General features: G+C 46.4%; 1 protein-coding gene across 1 annotated transcript in view; it reads right to left on the reverse strand.

Annotated features, from left to right (window-relative positions):
• The window catches only part of LOC138265069 (multiple epidermal growth factor-like domains protein 6), a 768,694-nt gene that overhangs the window by 281,795 nt on the left and 469,100 nt on the right, over positions 1-17,799 (reverse strand). The window contains exons 10-11 of the mRNA XM_069212617.1: positions 13,796-13,933; positions 1,675-1,797 (exon numbers count right to left, since the gene is read on the reverse strand). Coding sequence (XP_069068718.1) covers positions 1,675-1,797; positions 13,796-13,933 — 261 coding nt within the window. The remainder of the gene's footprint in view (positions 1-1,674; positions 1,798-13,795; positions 13,934-17,799) is intronic.

Genomic DNA, 17,799 nt, shown 5'->3' on the forward strand with positions numbered 1-17,799 from the left:
AAAACGCAGTTTGCGCCATGCAAACGGACTCACGCGATGCACATTCCCAAATTGGGAATGCGACTCGCAAATAGGAAGGGGTGTTCCCTTCCTATTTGCGACTCGCATCGCAATCCAGAGTTGCTTTGTGACCGCGAATGCGGTCGCAAACCAACTCGCAGTTACCACCAGTGTGTCACTGGTGGTAACACATTCGCAAAAGGGAAGGGGACCCCATGGGACCCCTTCCCCTTTGTGAATGTCGATAAAAATATTTTTTCAGAGCAGCTCTGAAAAAAACGAAACCAAATGGTTTCGGTTTATTTTTCATTTTGCAACTTGTTTTCCTTTAAGGAAAACGGGCTGCAAAATAAATAAAAAAAACTGCTTTATTTATAAAGCAGTCACAGACATGGAGGTCTGCTGACTACAGCAGGCCACCATCCCTGTGAGAGCAGCGACTCGCTATGGAGTCGCAAAATGCGACCCACCTCATGAATATTGATGAGGTGGGTCTTTGCGACCCCATAGCGAGTCGCAGAAGGTGTCTGAGACACCATTCTGCATCCGTTTTTGCGACTTGCAATTTGCGAGTCGCTCAGACTCGCAATTTGCAAGTCGCAAAAACGGATTTTTCTACATCTGGCCCTAATTCCCTTCAGCATCAGACACTACTAAGTAACGTGCGCTTTCAGGGACAAAGAAAAAGTTATGCTTTTAGCCAACGTGCATTTTCTTAGACTGATTAGGGCTTGGCAGCTCCCCAACAATAAAATTTTGCAAAAACCATGATAAAGCTAAACAAGCCTTGGAAAAGCCAAAAGGCTTGCACCCAATACAGACATGTTGGCGTTGCCAATGCTTGTTTCCTTTGCATCTTCGTTTCAACTTTTGGCACATTCCTTTTATGCCTTCGTGCACAGAACTGGTTCGGCTTAAATATCTTTTTTATCCTAAGTAATTGGCAAGAAATTGCCAGTAGAGAAATAAGCTTTTACGTAAATATTATAAATGCCTACACTCAAAGTTAATTGCAACAGTGTTTAATAAATGCTCGATTGAATTAAATAGAGCACTTTGGCAAAGCAGGTGTTCTGCTGAAATAAACAGAGCACTTTGGCCAAGCAGGAAAATAATTTGATGCAACTCTGGTCATAGAAAAAACACACGATGCTGAGGAGTTAAGCTGACAACTCCTTTGCTCATCAAAAAAGCACTGGCAAAGCCAATCGTTCTGCCTACTTTTTAAGTGAAAATAATTCTTCCTGATTGGCTAGCGTGTGTGGATCTGAGTCAACTTCTGAATTAATGAGTAAGTGCATGGATGAATGGGTTAGTAACTGAGTGCATAGATAAATATAGCATAAGTCACTTCATAGAGAGATGAGTGGCAGAATAAGTGAGTTTACTGATGGACTGATGTGCGCAACACCCCATGCAAATTAAGGAGCATCCTTTTGAGATCACGTGGGTGCAAATTGTAAATCTGTACAATCCAATCTACAGAGAAGGTAGCTAAAGTGCCTTTGGCAAATAGTAGCCATACATTTCTGTTTTGCACCCAATGCACTTCGATAATGTGGGTTCAGGCTCATGTTACTTGGTCATTTCTGCGCTGAAGGCATTTTTGGATTAACGCATTTGTAAATAGATATGGTTGAAGCTGGTTTATGCTGTGTACTATTTCAAACGTACCATCACATTCACAGCCATCGATGTTGAGCCGGAATCCTGCCTTACAGCTGCAATCGTAGCCTCCAGCATAGTTAGAGCAAAACTGGGAACAGCAAGCCTCCCCAATTTCACACTCATCAACATCTAGTGAAAGAAAATCAAATAATTAGTGGAAAGAAATATCTGTCACTTTCACGTCCCTTTCATTTATCATTCTTTTGGAGCAGGTATAGTATAGTTCTTGGGATGCAGGAAATTAGCCCTAGCGCATTAAATCAAAGAATAATATCACAATATTTTGCGGTACTTCTTCTCTGCAATCAAGTAAAGGGGTAGCCCATTTCAGGTCGGGGTGAGAATCAGGGTTTACAGAACAACACACAACTAATACTTGGATTGGAACACATCTCGAACTTTAGGTTTTGTCTGAGTAGAATCCGGGTGCTCGCAGTAGCAGAATCACTTAAGCGCCTGATCTGACCTTAGACTAAATCATCACATTTTTTGTCACCTGTTGGACTTTTTTCCTTATGCAGGGTCATCCCCAGTCTTTTTGCCTCCCTCCTATTTTTTTCTGACCTCTCGCTGTTGGCTCTAGGACTCTGAGCACTTTATCACTGCTGACCAGTGCTAAAGTGCAGGTGCTCTCCATTCTAAAGTTGGTATGATTGGCTTATACCTAATTGGCATATTTAATTTACTTGTAAGTCCCTTGTACAATGGTATCTCTATAACCAGGGCCTGTAAATTAAATACTACTAGTGGGCCTGCAGTGCTGCTTGCGCCACCCACTGAAGTAGACTTTCAAACCTGTCTCAGGCCTGCTAGCGCAGGGCCTGTGTGCGCAGTTTTCTGCCACAAGGACCTGGCATCTAAATTTACTAGCCAGGCCCAGAACTCCCCTTTTTCTACATGTAAGTCACCCCTAAGGTACGTCCTAGCTAGCCCTATGGGCTATGCCATGTATGTAGACGGCAGGACATGTGCCAGGTTGCATGGCCTGTCCTGGTAGTGACAAACAGCCTAACTGGTGTCTCACTGCTGTGAGTGCTGCCTTCTCATAGGATTGCATTAGAAATGCCCTGCCTTATGTGTAAGGGGTATTGTCTGATTTATGAGGGGTAGCGTAGGTGTGTTTGGTATGGTTGTGATGGTGATAATAAACGCTGCTTACTGGTGTAGGTGTATTTTTTATTACTATGACAGAAATGCCACTTCTAGAAAGTGTGATTTTCTATGTGCTTATGACTCTGGTGTTTTGCAGCTTGCCTCCAATCCACGTCTAGGCAGAGTGACAGTTGGGGCTTTGTGCATACTTTTCATACAGCCTGTACACAGGGAGGGTGGAGGTGTCACAGAGGTGCATCTGCATATTGAATAGTCTTCCTGGGCTGAGAGAAGGGAGAGGCACGGTACACCCACATTTGTAAAGGCTGTGCCCTGGCCTCAGACAATAGGGTTGTTTACCCCCCACTGATGTTTGGAGCCTGTGCTGAAGGAGAGAGGGGGCACTCCCAAAACCAGTTGTAACTGGTTGGAACCTCCCCCCCCTACCTTTGTAAAACACTGTAAGGACTGAGTATAAGTACACAGGAATTTTCCCCACAATTTGGAGACTCTTGAAATTATCTTGGAACTGGACACAGAAGGCTGGAAGGACTCACCAGGGACCGCAATGGACTGCTGCTGCTGTGCTGACCTGTGACCTGCCTGGTCACTGTAAAGGACTACCATTTGCTTGCATCTTCTTAGCGCTGGCCTGTTGTTGGACCCTGTCCCCCTGTGGGCCTTTTCTCTGAAGCTTTGTCCCCCCAGGGGCAGGGTGCTGTGGCCTCTGACCCCTGCAACTACAGGAAGCACGAGGACTGCTTCATTTGTGCTTCCTAGCGCCTGGAAGGCGCTTCACTAAAATTGTGCTGTGCACCAGGGGGGGGCACTCGACTGTGTCTGATTTGAGACACTTCCCTGTGGTGTCTACAGTGCTTGGAATCGCTTTACAGCTGGAGGCATCACTGCCGCGACCCGGGCTTAGTTTAATGCCCAAGCGCTTTTAAAAGCGCGTCGTGGTGGCAGGAGTCACCGCCGCAGCCCTGGGAGGCTGTTCGACTAAAGTGTGAAGGAAGCACGCTTGACAGTGCCCCTGGGGCACGAAGGAAACAGTTTCTCTGAAGACAGGAGCAAGCGTGCTCCTATTGGTGCCCCCGGTGCAAGGTCTGTTCCGTAGAGCGCCTCCGTAGCACCAGAAGGCCCTGCTTCAGGCCTGAAGCCTCGCCGGAGGCAGGAAGGAGAGGAGGACACCTCCCCTTTGCCTGCCGAACCCAGGAGGGCTCTCTGTCGATCTGCGGGCGGGACAGCAGCCTCACCGGAGGCTCGCCCACACCATAGGCCTCTTATTGGCCCCTCGTGGGCCAGTGCAAGTTTTGTGTGGTCCCCCCCAACTCGGAAGGCCAGTGCAGGCCCGAGGGGGACCCCTAGAGATTGCGGGCCTCAGGAGGGACACGTCACTGATCGGAGGGGGTGCGTGGCGTCCCCCTCCACCCTCCGCTATTTTTGAGGTCTTTGGCCCCCTACTGAGGGCCGGTGGAGGCCCAGTGGGCCCCAGTAATCGCGGGCCCCTGGAGGGGACGGTCAATAGTACAGAGGAGGTGGTGCCACCCTCCTCTGCCTCAGAGTAGAAGAGGGCCCCGTTTGGCGCAGAGGAGCTCCGGGGGCCCCCACGGTTTCGTTCTCCAGGCACTGGAAGTGCCATCATCATCAAACCAGGTACTCTTTTCAAAAGACAATGGGCCTGATTACAACTTTGGAGGAGGGTATTAATCCGTCCCAAATGTGACGGATCTCAGGCCCTCCGTATTACGAGTTCCATAGGATATAATGGACTCGTAATACGACGGGTGGTATATCCGTCACATTTGGGACGGATTAACACCCTCCTCCAAAGTTGTAATCAGGCCCAATATATATATCTTAGGTTCTTTCTACAGACTTTGTTGATACCTATATTGCCTACCTGTTTTTGATGCCTTCATATATGTATGTAAATGTTTCTATGACTTGCCATATGTTTTATAATGTTCCTACTATGGGCGTTTATGATATTCTTATGACAAGTGCATCGGTATAATAACGTGTTTCCTGACGACTGCTTATGTTGCAGAATACTGTGTGTTATATGTAACTACTGCTAGTTTGCAGAGTAACTAATGTGTAACGTTCTGACAACTGCTAAGGTAGCAGGATACTACTGATATGTGATGTTTGGTCTAATAATTGCGTTGTGTACAATACAGTATATTTTCATATAACTTGGTGTTGTGTTTCCTTTGTGGTGGGGATAGTGCATCACGTGTGTTGTGTGTGTTGTGCAAACGCTTTACACATTACCTCTGGGATAGGCCTGACTGTTCGTGCCAAGCTACCAAGGGGGTGGGCAAGGGTTATCTTGGACGTGTAACTCCCTTGCCCTGACTAGAAAGGGTGAGTTCTGTCTGGCTTAGGTGCATACCCTAGCCAACCAGAAACCCCATTTCTAACATCGCCCAGATAGCACTTGGACCAGGTTCAAATCCTAGTCTTGGCTCAAGAGAATATATGATGAAACAATGAATGCTGGAACCACGCATGCCTGAACAACTCGGTCGGAACAATGACCACGTTGGTACCACGAATGCCTTTACCACGCATGCCTTTACAACGATTTTTCGTTGTAAAAGCATGCACAGTAAAGGCATGTGTGGGAACGGCATATGTAGTTCTATCATGTGACTACCCCACTTGCCCTAAGGCCCAGAAGTACCCCACCCCTAATACTAAAACCACCCAACCCTCCCCACTCCTACAACAAAACTAGCACGGATACCACCCACCCTGAGCCCTAAACCTTTCCCTAACCTCCCCCACCCACCCTAAAAACAACCGACCCCCCCACCCACCTGCCCCTAAAAACAAAAGTACCCTGATTCCCCACCCCAAAAACCAAACTACCCCGATCCCCCACCCTGCCCCTAAAAACAAAGTTACCCCGATCCCCCCACCCACCCCTAAAAACCTTACTACCCCGATTCCCCCACCCCAAAAACCAAACTACCCCGACCCTCACTCCCAAAAACAAAAGTACCACGATCCCCCACCCCATCCCCAAAAAACAAATTACCCCGATCCCCCACCCCAAAAACCAAACTACCCTGACCCCTCCACTCTCAAAAACAAAAGTACTCCGATTTCCCACCCCATCCCCAAAACCCAAATTACCCCAGTCCCCCCACCCCCAAAAACCGAAGTACCTCGACCCCCCACCCTCAAAAAACAAAGTACCCTGATCCCTCACCCCCAAAAAACAAACTACCCCAATCCCCCCACCCCTCACCCCCAAAAATCTTACTACCCTGATCCCCCACCCCTCACCCCCAAATACCTAACTACTCCGATACCCCTGCCCCACCCCCAAAAACTAAACTTCCCCGATCCCTCACCTCAAAAAACAAATTACCCCACCCTCCACTCCCAAAAACAAAAGTACCCCGACCCTCCCACCCCTAAAACAAAACTACCCCGACCCCCACCCCGGCCCTAAAAACAGAACTACCCGATCCCACACCCCTAAAAAGCAGAACTACCCCGATCCCCCCCACCCCTGCCACTGAAAAAAAAAACTACCCTGACCCACACTACCCCACCCCAGGCCCTTAATCCACCCCCACCCCTAAAAACTACCCCCAACCCTGACCCAGCCCCACTTACCTGACTGCGTCCTCTCCTGATGCGCTCTCCCTTTTTCCCTGCTTTAACCACACATGTGCGTTGTTCATCACATCCGTGGTTAAGGCAGGGAAAAAGGGAATCGTTGTTAAAGCAAGGTGGTTCCGCTTATGGATCCTGAAGAGACCGGAATTGAATAGGCTGAAATTCTTCGACATCAACATACCAGGAGTATTATTTACTGATATATGGACAGTGGTGGATTCCACGATTCGTTCTACAGTGAAAATAACAGCAACAGACTGGGGCAATTAAGTTTAGCCTAATGGATTACCTGGTCAGACAGACTAGCATTGTTTGAAATGACGGTGGATTACGGCTCTCTAACAAATAACATATAAGGGTGATGTACTATATATAATGGTTTAGAGATTATGTGCGATGTTTAGCTAATTGTCCCAGAGGTGTTTCCAGAGTGGCAAGTGGTTAATACTGCATAGAGTGTACATTGCAATAAAAAAAGAATAATAGGACAATAATAATTCATGTTTTATTGGTCCAAATGATGCTGTAGTGTGGTTAGTTTTACGTATTCATTGCGCTTTAGCTTCAGGCTTTAGGCCTTTGTGCACTTTGCCCTGAATATATTTCATTCATTTGCTGACAGCTTAGCGCCTCTGTGCACTTTGCTCAACATGCTTTTTATTAGGCTTCGTACTGTTATTTTTCAAATAGCCAGTTCTACGTGTTGTTTTTTATTCATATCACACTGTTTTGCCTACTTCAGCACTGGAGTTCTCCATAACATATTTACTCTGTACTTCAGTCAAGGATACAGTCTGGTACATTGCCGATAGACGTGGTAGGAGTTTAGACTTGGCATTCCTGCGTAGGGACATTTTGTGATCACGATGACATGTTAGTTATAAAATCACTTCCTTGTCCCAATACACGCAAGAGGGAGATTCCGACCAGGGAACCACAACTAGACGCTGACTGCCTCGTTGCAGATGCTGAACCAAGATCACAGGTCTTTGCTCAGGTATGAGGGCTGATGTCTCCACAGTGATTCTAATAGGCAAGCTAGAAGCTTAACATGATGTGCTCTAAATAGAACAAGCAGAGGGAGAGTAGAAACTGTTAGACAATATGATAGCTTTGTTCTTATGTTTTACTCTCCTGGTGACTATTTCAATCCTACCATGTTGTATCGTTCTGGTTATTGCGGCTCACGTCTTAATATCTAAAATACAGTCGTTTTATTAAAACATTATATAAAACTTATACTGTCTTTGTCATTTGTATATGAGATCATATTGGAAATAAGAGAGTTGGTTTGGATCTGAGTAACCACGACTTCCCTGAGAAGTTCCAAAGATGTCATGCGCTCGGCTGCCGAATCATTCCTTCCACATGGGAGAAATGAGGCACTGCTAGTTAGCCGGAGCAAAAACCGGATTTAGGGTGACAGAGTTCTTTACACGTGGGTCAGACTCAGTCCCCCACACCGTTATCGATCCTGCTGCCTAGAAATCCAGTAGTCTCATTTAGAATAATGAGAGCCCAAGCGACAATGCCTATTGATTGATCCCTCTAGAGTCAATTTTGTATTTTATGATTTGTTGGAGGCCCTGTGGGCAGAACCTGGTAGAGTGAGGCAGGACACTACAGAGCAGATTAAAGATTGATACTGCAAACACAAGTTAATGAGTGCACACCTCCCTCTTAGGCCAGGATCAATTTCAAGCCACTAGTTTAATAAAGCTTTTGGTCCACCTTGCACTGGTTATCTGGACCTGATAAACCCTGAACCTAAGAGAACGATGTACATAAAGTATAGGCTGGGTATTTTACTGACTAGGGACTATCTATTCCCTATTCACAGGTTTGCTGCTGGGCTTGAGCATTGCAATTTTAGTACAGGAGGAATAAACACCTTAACCCATTTTATCCTGCTCTGTAAAAACATTTGACTTGGCACGGCGGCGAGGCTTCTGCCCCTTCTCAAGTACTGTGGGGTAAAGTGTGCTAGGCTAGCGATTTGTGCTAGGCCTGGTGACATTAGTTCACACAACTCTATAGCATCCTATATATGGGCCCTGCTTGAGAGGACTTCCATCTAAGCTTAGTCCATTTGATCCATAGGAATTCTTTGAGTCAGCAGCACCTTACCTCTGGGCAAGGCGACCATCTGAGAACAAATCTGGCATCTCTTTCCCTATTTGAGCATCTCATTGTAGAATCCGCAATGTGCGGTGCCAGGCTCCAAGATCTAATTTGTCACTTTTCTAAAGTTACTTATGCACATGCACTTTTGTTCATCCTGGGCCTGCATTTGTAATATGGTTGGCTGCCTATTATGGATTGAATAAGACACTCAACGCATTGTGCTGCTATAGCATTTAGATGATTATGTTGTATATGTATTTTAACTAATTCTGTTTGTGCCCATGTATTAGATGAATGTTTTATCAAGGTTACGTGCGGTTGTAATGCTATTAGGTGACCATATTGCACATGTTTTCATGATGCACTTTTAATACATGTTCTTTTATTTTTCTCTTATTTTACTAATAACTATTTTTATTTATTAAAAGGCTGATTGCATGAAACAATAAATAAATAAACTTGAAATATAAGGGAATTTCCAATGCTGGCCTGTGAGAGGAGCAATCTTTACAAAAGTGAAAACACGACTTTGGGTGTTTTTCCAATCAGGATATGTAAAACTTACAAGTACATGTGCTTCCTTTTACTTACTTAGCACCCTGCCCTAAGGGTTACCTAGGGACTACCTTAGGGGTGACCTATAAGTAGAAAAAGGGGAGTTGAAGGCTTGATAAGTCGTTTTTTTTAAAAGCCAACTTGAAGTGCAAGTAAAACCACTCACATAGGCCTTGCAATGGCAGGCCTGAGACATGGTTGAGGGGCTACATATGTGGGTGGCACAATCATTGCTGCAGGCCCACTAGTGGCATTTAATTTAAAGGCCCTGTGCACATATAGTGCATTTACTGGGGACTTATAGGTGTATTTAATATGCCAGTTTAGGGGAGAGAGCACAAACACTTTAACACTGGTCAGCAGAGGTAAAGTGTGCAAAATCCTAAAATCTGCAAAATAAGATCAGAAAAATGGAGGAAGGCAAGCAAAAAGTTGAGAGAAGACCATCCTAGGGCTGTCAGGTCTAACAAGTGGCAAGTGTGTCATGAATAGCAGCCCAGTAGGAAGCCATGGATGGGCAGTACCACAACATGTGCTGGAGGTCTGCTGTTGGGTAGGAACACCTAGAACAGGATAGGGCTGCAGTGAGTAACATTCAGTTTAACCTTGAATGTGAGAGATAAGCTCTGCGTAACACCATATATCGAATGTTTTTGATGCAGGCATTCTGCAATACCTTTTGTTGGGGTTCAATGCACTGCTCCATTCTGAATCTTGCAGAGGTCTACCCAGGTCATCCTCCCAAATGTTCCACAAGTGGATAAGCGAAGTGGATGTGTGGTCTCTGATGGCCCTATACAGCCATGTGATAATATGTTTTACCTCCCCCGTTACGTATAGGGTGTGTTCAGCCACGTGGGTCAGCCGTTCTGTGTCTGGCCACCCCAAAGCGTGCAAAGTGACCCCAGAAGTTGTCTGTAAGTCACCAATTGTCCCAGGCAAAGATGATATTCTTGGCATAGGTGTTCAAATGTCAGAAATTGTGAAACACAATAGAGATCACAGATTGTGTCTAAGGAGTATGTATGCCATTCCGTCATGTGGTCTGTGGTGTAAGAACCCAAAGGTCCTGGCAAGCCCTGAAGTGGAATATTAGGGGAGTAGGGGGATACTTTCCGAGTTACTGGGAGAACTCTTGTGAGGCATTTTCTGGTGATCCAGTAATGTAGGGACCACGAGCGACACATTTGTTCATAAATTGAGGATGTCGTATGGTATGGGCACAAAGTGAGGCCTCTTATGTGCCGATCTCAAACAGGTTCCTACCTGCGTGCCAATGGAAAACCCATTGAAGTTGTGCTGCAAGGTAGTCGTTCATTGTTCAGATAGGCCTCCCTGTCCCACTGGCAGTCAGAGTTTGTGGAGAGCAACCCTTCTCCTTTGTCCCCTCCAGAGTAGGTCACCAAGAAGTTGGTCCAGGTCTCGGAAAAAGCGGTGAGGGGGAAACACGGGGATATTCACAAAATAATATAAATGCCTGGGTAGGCTAATCATTTTAGGAAAAGCTATTCTGCCGGTTAGGCCCAAGAAGAGCTGCATCTGGGATTTAATAGCAGTGAGGGCCTTTTGCAGGTTTCCTTAAAAGAGGTCCATCTGGCATTGAAATAGTCTGATACCTGGGTAACAAACCACTGCTATTTTCCAGGCCAATGGGATTTGGCCAATTTGGATATGTTGTTGCGGGGCCTTCCTTCGGAGGGGAAAAACATGGGACTTCCCCCAGTTTACTCTTAGGCCTGCCATCTCTGCAAGGTCGAGGAAGGTCGTCAATATGTGGTCCTTGTCCTGAGATGTGTCCGTTATATACAGGAGGAGATCATCTGAATGAAGTGTCAGGGCGTGTGTAAGACCATACAATGGAATCCCCCGTTGTTGGCCCTCTTGGCGAAGACAAACAGCCAGAAGTTCCACGACTAGGGAAAAAAGGATGGGAGAAAGAGGACAACCCTGGTGCCTACCCCAATCTATGGAGAATTGGAAGGAGATCAGCCATCCAATCTGTACCCTAGAGGAGGGGTTTGTGTATAGTAATTTAGTATAAGCTCGGTAGTGGGGACCTAACACCATCATGTGGAGAACCTTGAACAAGTAAGCCCCAAACAGCGAATCGAAGACTTTTTCAAGGTCAAGAATGAGGCAAGCTGCCAGAGGGTGATGTAGAGAGTCCTGGTCCCATAACATGGAATATTTGTCTAATATTGTTAGAAATGCTGCAGGCCAGGCACAAAACCATTTTGGTCTGGATGTACCAATGTTTGGAGTATCTGCTGATAGTGTTCTGCCAGGATCTTTCCTAATACTTTGTAGTCTGTGCCCAGTAGAGCTATCAGGCTGTAGAAGGAGAGGCTAGTGGGGTCCTTCTCTGGCCTAAGTATAGAAATTAGCATGGCCTTCCAGAGGGAGGCAGAAACGGACTCTGTTGTGAGTGCTTCATTGTATATTGTGACTAAACATGTGGCGAGGGTGGGCGAGAATCATTCATAGTATTCTACGGGGAGACAGTTCAGTCCTGGGGTCTTCTTACGGACCAGGTCATGGATGACTTTTTTCACCTCTGTAATGGTGATCACTTTGTCTAGCTTTCCTCTATGCAGTGCACTGATGGAAGGTAGGGAAAGGAGGTTGGATATTGGCTGACAGCGTTGAGGGATGATGCTTGCGATGATTGATATAATGCAGCATAATAAATACTGAAGGCTTGTAGGATGTCGGGTTGCGATCTTAGGCTGAGTCCTTTGGTGGTTTGTATTTCGGTGATGGAAGGGGGCTAGAGTTCATGGAGGGACAACCATGCCAAAAGAGGACCGGATTATCGTCCATAGCATGCAATCTAGAAGTGTAGTCTCAGAATTTATAACATCTCAGATGTTCCACCACCACAGCCTGAGTGTCCTTGGCAGCCGAAAAGGCACGGCGTGCCTTGTCATCCAACAGAGGCTGGTTGTCTAAAGCCCCCACAACTGTTCAGCTTCACAGAGAGTCTTCTCCAGGTCTCAGCAGGCTCCAAGTATGCTGTGAATACCGAGGCCCAGAGAGACCACTTTAAAAGCATTGATTTTCATTGAAGTAGTGTGAAATGTGGGCCTGATGTTGAGGGTTGTTGAGTGTTTCCTTGGCAAGCCTCCAGCTGAGGACTACAGGGTGCAGTGGACTGGTATGGCTATCATACTAGTGATGGCTTTGCATCAGAACATATGGGTGTTTATACTGATCCACACCATTAACATCCACTTGATGTAAAGTGATTTTTGTGCTATGAAAAATACATCTTTAAGTGCAAAACACCTTTGAACAGAATGGTAAATTACGTGCACCACTATGCATCACATAAGTGCCAGCTCAAAGCCTTAGTAGAGCAGGGCTGAGCTGCTTTTTTAATATTTGGGCAGGATGAGGCATGATAAGAAGGTGATGGGAGGAGTATCAGGGTACCTGGTGTAAAACAAGCCGAGGGATGAAGCAGGTGAGTTCTTGTTTTGAATGGTTCCCCATGACTCTCAGCCATCCCACCCCAGTCGAGAATTGAAAATAATTTTGCTCAAATTCAAAACACAAAAGTTGACCGGTTCCATTGATTACTGGCTGCCTGCTACCCAATCTTGTGGTCTTTTAAGACAAATACTTCTGATGAGCCCTGGAACTCACAACACATAAAAAAGGTGATGGGAGAAATGCTTTCACTTTGTCTAACCACTGACAATCGCTCACTGTAGCATCCCAACCCATCATTCTTTTGCTTACCATGCCACCTCAGTTTGGACCCAGCCATATCCAAATCAGTCTTGATCCTGTTCCTTATGGGAAAAATTCCAGCCCAAAATGCTAGGCCAGGTCCTCCCTTAACCAGAAAACAAGCAACTCAGGACCAGTTTCACCCTAGTTATGGGCTCATCAGCTGAGTACATCTTGGTTCCACAGTGACCATTGGTCCCACGTCCAGTCTTAGCCATGCCACTTAGGGCGCTACATAAAACACACAAAAGTTGAAGGGAGGCTGCTTGCAATACGTCTAAGCACTGGCAGTGGCTCAGGGTAGCACTCAAGTCTTTCTTCCTTGTTCTGTTCACCATGCTATCTCAGTTGAGTGCGAAAATTGCTTTTATGATTCCTGCATGTTGGTCCTCGGAGTTGCACACTTCAGCAGCCGAAATTCTCAGTCTGAAAATTCAAAACTTATTACTCTGATGGGCTTCAAAACTCTTGTTACTGGGGCCATCCAAGTTTATGGGCCACCCGTAAAATGCTCCTTGCACAAGCACAGATCTGTAGAAACTGGAAGATGCATGCTTCTCCTGTGTACGTAAGGAGAGTTTATATTTGCTTGTTCAGGCCATGGCAGTAGAAATGTGCAAACCGTGTCCGATTATTATGTCCATTTAATACTGAGTTAAGGGGCTGTTATGACTGTAACTGTCGGAAGGTTGTGCAAAAGTCACTACATTTCTCAAAGAGATACTATTGTTTCAACTAAGAAAGCAACCAGCAATTATTAAGTCAAAAACAAATATACGTGCAACTAATTTCAAGTAAACTTCTTGAGACATCAGATCTTTCCTAATCACAGTAATAAGTAAAGCTTAATTGTTTAACTCTCAAGTGAATGATGTAAAAGCTACTTCACATTCTCAGATGTGCAATTCTGTGCATTTTCAGAAGCTTGAAAATAACAACCTTAATACATTTGTGATTCCACCAAATGCCATATTTTGAAAGATTTTACCTTCGCATGTTTTCCCATCCGAATGAAGGGAATACCCATCGTTGCAAAAGCAGAGTGGTCCATTAGTCTTGTGCTCACAATGGTGATGGCAGCCGCCATTGTCCTTTTCACAACTGTTAACTATTTCCATTTCAATACCTGGAGAAAAATGATAAATAGGCTCAGTTAGTGCTTCATTTGTAAATAAAAAGGTGCCGGTGCTCAAAGCCCTCCTCTTAAACACGTGGCTGCTACAACTTAAAGTGATAGCACGGAATACTGAGGCAGCCTAATCCTGGAACCATTTTGTGCCTCTTCAATCCATTTACAGCCACCCCCTGCCCCTTCAGCTCACTCTTGCAGCTTCCTGCTTTCCCCCTTTCTGGCGCTTTTTGTTTTTTCTCTTCCTCTTTCGTCTTTCCCACATGTCTTTTGCTGGCAGACAATGCTTGCGAATAAGCGCCGGCCCTCAGGAATATGCGCCGGTGCTCCGCACCGGAAACAACAAGCACAAATTAAGCACTGGGCTCAGTACTGTAAAATGATATATTGGAAAAGCTCCGTAAATAAAATAACAGCAGAACTATAGATGCGACAATGACTCCTATAATATGCCATTTTCATATTCTCTTTGACTATCTCAGAAGGCGGGAGAAACATGCCGCTCAGTCTTTTCACCGAATTTAAACCTTCAATATGCACTTTGTAATGTGTGTGCGTGAGAGAGATCTTTTGAATTTTCAATGACTTTGCTTGAATGTTGGTGCTCCGCAGGTGATGGAGTTTTTATATCGCAATTAAAGGCTTTAATACTTTTGCAGAAGAAGCACTGCAACCAAAAATAGTGGCAAAAGAAATGTAGTATTTTCATATCTGCGTACAGGTAAGGATTGATATCTGGGACCGCACAGTGTATCTTAAAAAATACTTAACAAAATAACATATATTTTATTGAAAGCAAAATGATAACATACCTCAATGAGTTACGTACTCTCGCCTGAAATCCGTGTGCACCTGATACCACTGGAATGAGCCCTGCCAGATCTAACACATTACTTACAACTTTTATGTATATATGTATATATATAGACGATCATGAGCTGGGCAGTGGCAATTGCCGTTATTCAAAGCTTTATTGGGTTTAGCCTTTGAAGTTACAAGTACGTTTTTCTTTAGTACATTTCTTGTTTCTGAAGCTCTCAATTCTATATATGTACTATCATATAATAAACAATGCGAAATGCTATTGTGTTCTATTTACTAAACTATCTTTTGTATACTAACATGCTGATAACCTATATCTCACATCCAAACCCTCAACTCAGTTAAAGTGTGGTCCAAATAATATGTCTGCCTTTTTATTTTGTGAGGGCTTTCATTAGCCAATAATATAGGCGGTCATTACAACATTGACGGTAAAAGCCGCTTACCGCCGTGCAGAAGACCGCCAACACACCGCCGCGGCTGCGGAAAACGCCACAGCTATTATGACCCACAGCACGGACTCCGCCAAAATTCAGACACCCACACAAGTCGGCCACACAAAAGGTCAGTGATAAACTGGCGAAAACCTCCACCATCACGCCAACAGGAATACGCCCACACTATTACGACACACGAATACACGCGGCGGTCTTTCAACCGCGGTATTCCATTGGCGGTACATACCGCTGCGCTCAAAATACACACACATTTACAAAACACAGAAACATTGGACAATTCCAAATACACACACCTGATACACATACACACACCACTCCCACACACCCAACACAATATATAACACACACCCACATCACCCACACACCCCTACGACCAAAATTCACAAACGAAGGCCAGAGAGAGACACCACCATCAACAATACTAGCATCCACAGGCACACAACACCATCACCCACATAACTTGCACGCACCTCACACTACACACCACTACATATCAGCACACTTATCACCCCACACACCACCCCACACATCACCTACACCACCCCATGGCACGGCAAAGACACCCCAGGTTCTCGGAGGAGGAGCTCAGGGCCATGGTGGAGGAAATCGTCCGGGTAGAGCCACAGCTATTCGTATCACAGGTTCAGCACACCTCAATTGCAATGAAGATGGAGCTATGGCGAAGAATAGTGGACAGGGTCAACGCAGTGGGACAGCACCCAAGAAATCGGGAGGACATCAGGAAGAGGTGAAATGACCTACGGGGAAGGTGCGTTCCGTGGTCTCAAGACACCACCTTGGGGTTCAGCGGACTGGCGGCGGACCCCCACCTCCTCCCCCACAACTAACAACATGGGAGGAGCAGGTCTTGGCGATTCTGCATCCTGAGGGCCTCGCAGGAGTAGGTGTAGAAATGGACTCTGGTAAGTCAAATCTTAACTATTACATCCCCCACCCTACCTGCATGCCAGCACATACCCCCACCCTCACCCTCACCACCATCACTCTAACTCCTCACAAATGTCCCTACATCACAACCCACCCATCCCAACACCAAGCCCTGCATGCAGCAACAACGCATGGACACACATCACTAAAGCATGGCCACTGCACATACCTATACACCCCCCTAAACCATCATCACACAAGATCCCACACAGGAATGCAAGCACTGGGGTACACGGTCACCCACCCATTGCACACTATGCCACACACAGATGTAATAAACATCCTTTTATACCCCTGCAGGACCCCTACCCAACGTCACTAGACAGGAGGGTCCACACATGTCCACACCACCAACAGAAGAGGCCCACAGTGATGACAGCAGCTCTGTCCAACTGGATCTAGATGACCAGCCCGGCCCATCTGGGACCTTAGGACAGTCGGTTCCCCACACCCAGTCACAGGCCACCACAGAGCTTCCCCCCTCTGGAAACACCAGCACAGCACCCACCCAGCGGGCCCATACCGCCGTCCCCAGGACACGTCAATCAGCAGTGTGTCCACCACTACAGGGAACCCAGGCTAACCCACCACCCCAACAACAACAGGGACCTGGGGGCAGTGGTAGTGGGCACACGGTCCAGGGGATGGAGGCCCAGGAACACAGGGGAACTGGGAGGGCTGCTGTGCGACAGGGGGCGGACAGACCCAGGGAACCCACTCTCCACGAGGCCCTCTCCTCCATCATGGGAGCCTACCACCACTCCCAGGAGACGATGGCAACGGTAGTGGCCAAGTTTCAGGAGACCCAGCGCCTGCAGGAGGAACAGTATATGGGCTTCAGGGAGGAACTCATAACCATCAATTCCACCCTGGGCGCCATCGTAGGGGTGCTGAAGGATAGTACTCAACACCAGGAGGGACACTGTAGCACTACAAGGGGCCCCTGACACTAGCCTGGACGATGAACTGCCCACCACCTCCGCCGGCACTAGTGGACAGGAGGCACCGTCATGGGACCACCACACCAGCACCCCACCCCCTGCAGAGGGAGAACCACCTCGCAAATGGTCCCTGAGATCCAGGAACAAGACAGAGAATGATGCCAAGACCCCTGCCAAGAAATGAGACCACCCTGATTGTCATCCTACTGTCCCACTTTGTCACCCTGTCCATACTTAAACTGCCCCAGCTCCACTTCCTATGCCCATTTGGGCAATGCACCTGTGAGACTAATAGACTGGACTCTGCCATGGACATTCCCCCGCCATCACCACTCACCATTTTGCTACCCCTTCCAATATTGAGCACTAAAATAAACACCCGTAAAGCACAAAACAATCTGGAGTCAGTCTGTGATTTTGGAATACTGTATTGGCAATTACTGTGGCAAAAAGCTCTTTCACTTGTAATGTCAACATACCTATATCACACAGTTCTAGTCTATGAGGAATCAAAGCAGATGTCACCCTGTGGGACCCAGATCTGTGAAATCGTAAGGGAAAGTGACAACTCAGTGACCATACACTGGGTGAAAACGACAGACAGTAGTGAGGTAGTAGTGTTTAAGTACATGTAGTAGGCAGGTTTGTATTCTTACCTGTGTTTCACTGGAAATATTGCTGTATCACTGAGTCC

The sequence above is a fragment of the Pleurodeles waltl genome, chromosome 11 (assembly GCF_031143425.1).
Source record: "Pleurodeles waltl isolate 20211129_DDA chromosome 11, aPleWal1.hap1.20221129, whole genome shotgun sequence".
Taxonomy (NCBI): Eukaryota; Metazoa; Chordata; class Amphibia; order Caudata; family Salamandridae; genus Pleurodeles; species Pleurodeles waltl.